General features: G+C 23.9%; 1 protein-coding gene across 1 annotated transcript in view; it reads left to right on the top strand.

Annotated features, from left to right (window-relative positions):
- The first annotated feature begins 4,241 nt into the window (after window positions 1-4,241).
- The window catches only part of LOC126898126 (protein wntless), a 12,729-nt gene continuing 6,902 nt past the window's right edge, over window positions 4,242-10,068 (top strand). The window contains exons 1-11 of the mRNA XM_050672073.1: window positions 4,242-4,490; window positions 4,576-4,757; window positions 4,837-4,942; window positions 5,128-5,252; window positions 6,017-6,172; window positions 6,490-6,667; window positions 6,751-6,878; window positions 7,011-7,016; window positions 7,188-7,346; window positions 7,719-7,946; window positions 9,781-9,931. Coding sequence (XP_050528030.1) covers window positions 4,382-4,490; window positions 4,576-4,757; window positions 4,837-4,942; window positions 5,128-5,252; window positions 6,017-6,172; window positions 6,490-6,667; window positions 6,751-6,878; window positions 7,011-7,016; window positions 7,188-7,346; window positions 7,719-7,946; window positions 9,781-9,931 — 1,528 coding nt within the window. The 5' untranslated portion in view covers window positions 4,242-4,381. The remainder of the gene's footprint in view (window positions 4,491-4,575; window positions 4,758-4,836; window positions 4,943-5,127; window positions 5,253-6,016; window positions 6,173-6,489; window positions 6,668-6,750; window positions 6,879-7,010; window positions 7,017-7,187; window positions 7,347-7,718; window positions 7,947-9,780; window positions 9,932-10,068) is intronic.

The raw sequence follows: 10,068 nt of genomic DNA, 5'->3' as shown, positions 1-10,068 counted from the left end.
CCCATGGCAAAGTTATCAGTTATCATAGCCTATAACTAATTTATTAGTTGAGTTCTAAATTTTGAAATATATATTTAAAGACTTGATTATTTTATTAAGTATTGACCTCGAACGTTATTCACCAAGTCATCTATATACTACATTATGGGTTTATTTAATCAAGTGATGTATACTTTAAGTTCAAAGGTAGTTCAATAATCAAATATAATAAAATTTAAAGAAACAATAATAAAAACAATATAAGAATACAAGCACATATTAATATCGTAAATTTATAAAATTAAAAAAATTTATTTTAATTTTAAAAGCAATAGTTAAAATATACAACTAAATGTTAATGAATAAAAATCGATCTATTTTCTTAAAATAGTATATTTACTTTAGTAATAAGTGATTATAGTTACCTCTCATGTTAATTAATAACACATTCTACGGGTTACTTAAATAATTTTATAAATATTTTGAAAAATGACTTAAAAAAATTAAAGGTTTATAAATACTTACCATGATGAAAATGGATATATGGAGATGTATTTTTGAGAGCATAGGAAAAAAAATTATCATAGATAACTCCTCTCAAGACGATACACTATGATCGTCATTAGTAATAACAGTTATATTCAGTGTTAAATTAAAAGTTTAATGGTAAAAATCTTTTTTTTCTAAGCTCGAGAAAAAAATTATTAAATCTTGTTATCTTATTTAGCAAAAATATAATACATTTTTTTTTCTATTTCATGATGTTATTCAAATAAAAATTATAAGTATCTGTTAACATTTTTTTAATACATTTATAAAATAAATTTGATTAATTTTATAGATAAGATGCATTGATAAAGTAAATCGATATATTTTAAGAAGTGTAAATAATATACTTTGAAAAAAAAATGTTTGAAGATAAGGTATCAAAATAATTTAGTATTAATGGAAGTAATCGAATATTTTCGTCAAATTGAATGTAGTGATACAGCTACTCTTCGCACAATAGACATTTAATTAAAACTAATGTTATTTCCGCTCGCTTTTAATATTTCAATATTTTATATTTACACTATACAGAGTGTTCAGTAAATAAGGAAACGAATTTCTATTGTACTCATTGTTTGTAACAATTTAACTGTTTCCTAACTTACTGAACACCCTGTATATACAATTACATTAAAAAAAAAAATGGGAATACTTTTAGACTGATATAAATTTATTTTAACAAATGATCACCAAGATTGTGGTAAAATTGCACATTTACATAGAAAAAATAAATAATGTTTAAAAAAACATGATTGAAGTTTCTTTGATCCAATACCTAAACCAGAAAAAAGACATCTACCTAGCCATTGATAACTGAATAAATTATTTGGAAAAAATACATAAGTAGTTAGTTATATAAAGAACAAAATTTATCTCGAAGATGTACGTTTTACCTGTTCAATTACTAATCCTAAACAGTCATTCGATATTGTAGAGCAACTTTATAGTACATTAAATATACTTGAGGGCCGCTCTCATATTCTCCCTTAAATCCCTTAAATAACTTAGAATTTAAACAAAGATCACACGGACCATGAATATATCCATTTTTTTTCGCCTATTAGATGTTAGTACAATGAAATCTATTTCCAATGAATTGGATTACCGCCAAAAAACTTAAAATATAATTTTAGTGTATTCAGCAATAACTTATAACAGCTGTTTAAGTACTAGATATTTATATTCATCATTAAGTTCGATTTCGATACCTAGCTTGTAAATTTCTTATCTTTATCTATACATTATTCCGTTGTTTTCATTTTCTAGGTATACTTTGGTGCTACGTCTCAAAACATTTCCTCTTATTGTCTCTATCGCCATTACTTTGAATTTATACTTTAACTTTATTATTAACTCAACAAAAGCAAACATAAGAGGGTGGGCAGAAGGTGCTTTGCAAACTATATTTAAACATATTAAATTATTTTTTATTATGATTCAAATACAAATCGATGTGTTATACGATTTTAATCACTGTCCAGTTATCAAACAATACCTCAAATTAAATATACTGGAACTGTACTTTACTTTTTTTCTCGCAAATTTTGAATTTTATTTACTATATCTATTTTTCAATGAAGTAATATGAACTAGATAAGTTATTTTTCTAATTTATTAACATATTTTATTGCAAATAATATACCTAAACTATTATAAATAATAATATTAAATATTTAAATAACAATATTTGTGTTCTGAAGAAAGATAATTATATGTAAGTAACTCTTATAGATTGAAACTGTAATATTTCATCCACCGAAATACCTACATGACTAGGATTCCAACTAAATATATTTGAAAGTTTTTAAGGTAAAATCTACATTATCTGACAGCCTTTTTTTCAATTTTTTTTTAATTAGTTTAGTTTTTCATGGTGATAAATAATATGTAAAATAAATTTGAGCAACAACAAGTGGTTTAAAGCAACTTAAAACTTATAGTTAATAAGTTAGTTAATAAAAAATACCAAATTTTCGAACATTTTTAAAAAATTGTTTTGTTTAATAACACATGTTAGATAATAATGTGTGTACATTATACATTATGTATAGAATATCGCGAAGTTATCGACAGGCAACTATTGCAAGCGGAACGTTGTTTCTCTGAACTAGTAACTGCCGTGCAAATGTTGTTATTAACAATGTATAAGAAATTTTTTCATATAATGTGGAGAATGTGAAATAAATTATTGTAATAGTATCAGTATTATCTATTTTTTAGACAGAAATGGTTAAATGATAATTCATTCTAATCCGAAGTTAGAGATAGAGATAGAGATGATTTTATTTTACGCAGCTGTATGTGGATAAATATCAAAATAGTGTTAGTGTGTGTATGTATTATTACTTTTTATAGAACATTTGATTAAACCATCCCTTTATCGTGATCTTTTGCTTCAAACCGTAGGATGACAAAAAGTTATTAAAAATAAAAAGAGATATTTGACACTTATAAATTAGCATTGTATTATTGAAACACTAAATTTAATTTTTTTTAGTTGCACAATATAATAATGCATAATTGCTTTATACAAATAATGCATAATTAGTCATCATAAATTTTTCACAAAATATCCAAAAAATAAAACATTATGTTTTTATTATTAAATATAATTGATTAAATTAATAAAATATTATTAATAATTATCATATTTTATTAATACAATCAAAATTTTTATTATATCTTAATTACGTAATATTGATTGAAAACATAACTTTGGTAAAAAAATATTTTTGGTGGTTATTTTTAATTTAATATATATATTTTTTTTAAAGGTGTTTACGTTATATTTGTTATCATGTTTTTACTAAAATATGAAAAAATTCTTATAACAAAAAATAAACACAATTTTTGCTTTTTAACTCGTTAACTTTGAAAGGCTGTAACTTTTGAAACACTTTTCGCTGTCATTTTTTTCCAAATATTTTTGAAAGAAGCACGAAAAAACACATATTTTTATAAAAAAAATTCTGAAGAAAAATTAATTGTCCCGTAAAGTAGATTTGTTCCATATTTCCAATTAATTGCTTCTATAAACTGAATTTAATACCCCTTATTATCATTACTTATACCTAATTTTGAAATATTTAGTTGATTTTTTAATTTAGATCCTAAAATTTTTCTTGTTTCTTTTACTATATTTTCTTGTAAAACAACTAATTTTGTGTATTATTATTATTTATTTTTTTAACTTATATCATTAATTGTTAGGCTATATTATAGCCGCTATAATTCAATGAATTGAAATCTTTATTAATAATAAAATATAGGGAAAATAAAATTTTTTCTAGGGATTATAAATAATTTTTATATGATTTAGATAACAAATTCATAATTACAACATAAGATCGTTGTGTTCATTGTTACTTACACAAATATAGTATAAGCAGTGCCATATCATAGTCTGTAGCCATATTATCTATTAGGCGCTATATATCAATACATAGTTCCTACTAATTTATTTTAGGTTTCTTTTGTTTATCTCCCATTATAAAATTAAAAAAAAAATGTTTTTTTCTAATTGATACCTTAAGCCTAGCAATAGCTTAATCCGGTCCTAATTACTATTTTTACATATTATAAGTAATTCAAATTTTCAAGCTTATTGTTAGCTGTAAGTATCATTGGCTTGTTATCAACGGCATTTCTGTATCTTCTATATTACATTTTACCTCCAACGGTTGTTGCAGTGACAGTGCTGTACTGTGCAAATTGATAATATTATCCATATAACAGTCTGAGTTGAATATTGTAAACAATACATTCTATGTGGTGTGTACTTATTACGCGGGTTTCTGTGTGATTAAGCCGGCATCTAGACTAAAATTTCTTAAAAGTAAAACGATTGGGAAAAATGTCTGGTGGTGTTATTCTAGAAAATTTGAGCGGCAGAAAGTTGTTCGTACTCGTTTTTTTATTGCTTATTTGCCAGCTAGCTTGTTTTCTTATCGGTGGTCTCATAGGTAAATACCTTTTAACGTCTTGAGTAAAGAAAATATTTTTATAAATTTGGTTGTGATCTGTATTATTGAATTTTTCTTCATTTAGCTCCAACCCCGTCAGCAACTGATATGGTTTTGGCTTCAAAATGTTTAAAAATGTCTAACGATAGCAACCAGTGGTTTTACATTAGAGGTCAGGGAAAATGTGACACATTTGATTTAGAACACTATTCTTTAGATGGTTTTAAAACAAATCCTATGGCTGAAAATATTGTTTTCACTTTTCAAGTAATTCTCTTAATCATATAACAAACACAATTATATAATTAAAATTTTACCAAAAAAAATTTCTTTTGTAATATTATAGATTCCTACTCCACGTGATGGTGTTATTCTAGATTATTCACGTTGGCAACAAAATCTTATTGGTGTTTTATATTTTGATATTGTTTATCATCCAGGAACAGAAATGGGTAAAAAATAATATAAAATACATTAGTATTGCCTGAATTTTAATAAGTTCAAGCCTGAGACTATAAAATTTATAGGCCTAGATAAAAAAATTATTAATAAATAAGTATTTTATTGTAATTATGATGCTATCGACAAGATTATTTTACAATTGTTCAAAAAAATATTATTTCATGATATTTAATAGATCGCAATATTGAACTAACTTTGGAAACCAGGCTTGGTTATGCTAATCAAGGAGATAAAGATGGTGATTGGAAAGAATATGCTATGTCTATTGAAAAACGCAATCTAGATTGTATAGCTGAAGAGGTAATAATGTTAAAACAAAAGTTCATCAATAGTGATAAGATGTAAATTATAGCCTTTAAATGTGTAGATAAAACTTTTTTCTAATTTAGTTATAATATATTTTGAAAGTTTTGTTTAAAGAATGTTGACCAATGAAAATAAAAATATGTTTAAGTAGTATCATTACAAAAAAAACTATGTGCATGAACTTTAAAATTAGTGTTTAAAAAATTTAAATGTAACAATAGATTTAGTGATTGATAAATGTTTAGATACCCTTTTTTAAACTAAAAAATGTTTTATTTAACTGTCATACTGATATATACTATTATATATGAGAGTGGCTATAATACCTAAAACATTAATAATATTAATAACATTAACTCTTTATATCAATTCTTTTTATTCAATGAGTCTTTCTAATGTCTTAAAAAATTAAATTTAAATAACCTGCTACTTAATAAAATTAACTAGTACATATTGATAATAATAATAGAATACAGTTGCACCTAATGCCCCTCCTCTTAAAAGGGGACTTTATAAGTCATACAATATATATATATATATGATATTATACTATACTAAAGTCATTTTATGATTCAAATTGTTTTACTAATATAACTAAATAATTTATTTTGATCATGACAACTTATATTTACAAATATCTGACTTAAATAGTTTTTCCTGAGCATCATCGATTTAATGAAAAAATTGTTTAAGATTTAACAAATTTTTAATTAAAGGCCTGATTTTGTTTACTAAGTTTTTAATTGCTTAAATTTCAGAAAATTGAAGATCACAATTATCAATGTTCAATTGTTCCACTTTTTGAATTAGGATCATTGCATCATGATTATTATCTAATAAACATCAGGATACCAGTTAATGAACAAAAAAAATTAAATGTTGGCTTAGGTCATTTAAAAGATTTGTGGTTGGTTGTAAGTAAGACTATAATGATATGTGGGGTTAAAGTGATAAATTGTGTAAGTCAATTTTGGGAAAAATGATTTTGTAAATTGAAATAAAAATTTCAAATTTATCTCATTCTTTATTAACAATAGCAATAAAATTAAGTAATAAAAAAATAATATTGAATTTTTAAAATTTACATTTATATTAGCTCTTATAAAATTAAAAAAAATTAAATAAAAATGAACTTATATCAATTTTACTTTAACTCCCACATATAATGAAAATAAAGTTATCTTGAAAATTTGTTAGAACTGATAACTTCATTAGAAAAATAATTTATTAGGTTATAAATCAAAATGGAGGATTTACTAGAGTTTGGCTCACTATGAAAACAATATTTTTCCCATTTATTGTAGCAATAATGATATGGTTTTGGAATAGAGTTCATATGCTTACCCGTAAACCAGTTTTACTTGAAAGAATGTTGATGACTATAGGTTATGCACTTACACTTTTAAACTGTATGACTTTATTTAGTTTATGTTAGAACTAAAAAAAATATAAATATAACTAATTTCATGTTTTGTAAATTAATGTATTTTAGTTCCAATTGAATTTCTGACTTTGTATTATGATATGCCTTTTATGTTGTTGCTTCAAGATATTAGACAAGGTGTTTTTTATGCTGCATTACTTTCATTTTGGCTCATCTTTGCAGGAGAACATCTTATGGTTAATATTTTATTTTTCTCTGTTATAACTATTTATATACACACTATTAATATATAATATTCACTACTATCATAAACTAATATCTTTAAAAATTTTTGTTTCATGATTCACTCTACAACTTGTGGTTAACAGATTCAGGTAAATTGAATATTAATATATTAATTTTATCTGTGTTAAATTTTTTGCTATTCTATTTGAATATTTTTTAAGTTCTAATGAATTGTTTTTTATAAAATTACAATGGTTGGTAAATGGTAGTACTTTTAATTGATTTAATCTAAGGTATTCATTTATACTTTTTTTTCTTAGGATCCTCAGCATAAACATTTGCGTTCGTATTGGAAACATTTAAGTGCTGTTGCTGTTGGGTGTATTTCACTTTTCGTTTTTGATTTATGTGAAAGAGGAGCACAACTTAAAAATCCATTTTATTCTATTTGGGTTACAAAAACTGGAACTAACTTAGCTGTATCCTTTCATTTAATTATTTTTTCTGTCTAAAGTAAATGGTTCTTAAATTTATTGAAAATTTATTTTAATATAAATATTTTAAAAATATTAATTTAAAACTAAAAAATATTTAATTAAAAAAGCCAAAAAATAACTAAAAAATTATGTGTATATATTTATTTTGTTAGAATTAAAGTGAAAAAATTAACTCAAGGGCCTTTTTCTTTGGATCAATTGTTTAAATTATCAATTATCAATATCAAATAAATACTATATTTTGTTTCTTTATATTTAAGTAAAAGTTGTACTTTCNTATCAAATAAATACTATATTTTGTTTCTTTATATTTAAGTAAAAGTTGTACTTTCTTTAACTACAATTTTTATATAGTTAACTTTTATAATATTAGCAGCAATATCGGGAGGTCTGTATTTCATATTTTTATGTTATATGATATGGAAAGTTTTTTGCAACATAAGTGCTAAAAGAACAGCTTTACCTAGTATGTCAAATGCACGGAGATTACATTATGAAGGAAGTATTTATAGATTCAAATTTTTGATGATTGCTACACTTCTGTGTGCTGCACTTACAGTAATTGGATTTATTATGGGACAGGTAATATTTTAAACCAAAATAGTATAAAATTTATTAAATTATAATTATAAATAAAATATATGAATAATTGAACACGAGTCACTCAAAATTATTAAAGTGTTTTTTTAAATATAAATTTTCTCTAAGGTAGTTTATAGTATTTTATGTGCAGTAAAATTTGAAAAATTAAGTTCTATCTTCTCATTTATGCCTTAAAAGTATATCAATTTGCGCTTTTTATATAAAAAATGTTTGTACTGAAAATTTACAATAAATACCTCAGGTATTGATTGCATTTAAAAATATTATTGTCTAAAATAATGTTTCACAAAATGTTACTGGTTAGTCATTTTCTAAATTATATATTTTCCTAACTTTTTAGTCAGTTAAATATATGTATTACTTTAAAAAATATTTAAATTGATACAATTTAAAAAAAAAGGAAGTTAAAACTAATTAATTTTATTTATATTTAGCCTGTAAAATATTAAAAACCAAAAAAAAAAAATATATATGTTAATTTATTAAATACAATTTATTATATTGTATGCATTACTAACCCTGAATAATACCATAGAATTATTTATATTTATATTTATAATTATTTATTATGCTTTGGATGATATTAGTGTTCTCAACATTAAATACAATTAGGAAATACTTTTACAAGTAAAATTATTCCTGATGGATAAAAATTACCTATTTTTTCCATTATGTTAATATAAAAAAACCCAGCACAGGGGCGTCGCAGCACAGTGGTGACGTGGCACAGTTGGATCAAGTATGATGACATCTGACAGTGATTAAAATCACTAAAATAAGAAACGCTTCGATGCAAATCTTAAATAGTGTTTAATTTTAAAAAATTGGTGGATTATTCCAAAAGCTACATGATCTGCTAGTTCCTTATTAATATCTTGATAAAGATAAAGTATGTCGAATGAAATAGGGATTATTAAAAAATATTATTTCTCATAAAAAAATTATGTTGATCCATACACTTTTCAATATGTTATACCATTATAAAGTTAAAAATGTAAAAAATAAAATCGAGAATTTTCACACAATAATAGCATTTGGTAGACATTTTCACCGTGAAGACAAAATAAAGTCCGAAATTTTTTTTTTGCATAATAAAGGACATTACATTAGCTTTAATTTAAGATATATATAAGTGTCAGATTTTCCGGAACACTTTCAAAATTTAAGTTGAAAAAGTAAATTTTTTGTGAAAAAGTTGTCATTTTAAATCTTCCCCTGTGGGCAAGTAAAGGGTCAGATATAAAAAAAAATATACCAAATGAAAGGTAAAGACATCAAGCATCTATAAAAAAAAAAATTATATTGATATGTTCATTTTTGAAAAGGTTACGGCACATTTAAGTAAAAAAAATTGAAAAAATTTCGAAAATTAGGGATTTTTAAATTTGTAATTTTTTTTTGAGGTTTCCCCCATTTACGGGGAACGAGAGAATTTTTTTCAATTTTTGAGAGTAATGTCTTCGACTAGATACGATTTGTGATCTTTTGACGTATCATTGAAAGAAATCGGTTCGGTGAGTGCTGAGAAAAAGTGGGAACAAACAAAAAAAAAAACACATCATAGTAAAACCAATACCTTCTCAGCTTCGCATCGAAGCTAAAACTTGTTTTTCTTCCATAAAGAATAGTTTGTTGCATACAAAATTTTATAGATATGAGAGTAGACAAGTATAATAATATGTCTATAAGATAACTATGAACTTTATAGTTTTGGAATTAAAAAATTTACTTATACTTCTTATACTTAATATATATTAAAATAAGATATTTGACATGACAACAATAGATATCAATATAATAACATTTTTTTTAGGCTTCTGAAGGACGATGGAAGTGGAATGAAAGTACAGAATTAGAGTATACATCTGCTTTTTTCACTGGAGTGTATGGTATGTGGAATATTTACATTTTTGCTCTTATAGTGTTATATTCACCATCTCATAAGCATTGGCCTTCAGAAATTGGTAAGTAAAACTTGAAAACATATTACGTTATAAACATTACTGTGGCTTTCAAAATCGCATTTCTTTTAGCTTCGATGCGAAGCTGAGAAGGTATTAATTTTACCATGATGTGTTTATTTTTTTTTTTTTTTTTTTTT

This window comes from Daktulosphaira vitifoliae, unplaced genomic scaffold (genome assembly GCF_025091365.1).
Source record: "Daktulosphaira vitifoliae isolate Bord-2020 unplaced genomic scaffold, ASM2509136v1 Scaffold_2, whole genome shotgun sequence".
NCBI lineage: Eukaryota > Metazoa > Arthropoda > Insecta > Hemiptera > Phylloxeridae > Daktulosphaira > Daktulosphaira vitifoliae.
This window is presented reverse-complemented; position numbering and strand designations above follow the sequence as displayed.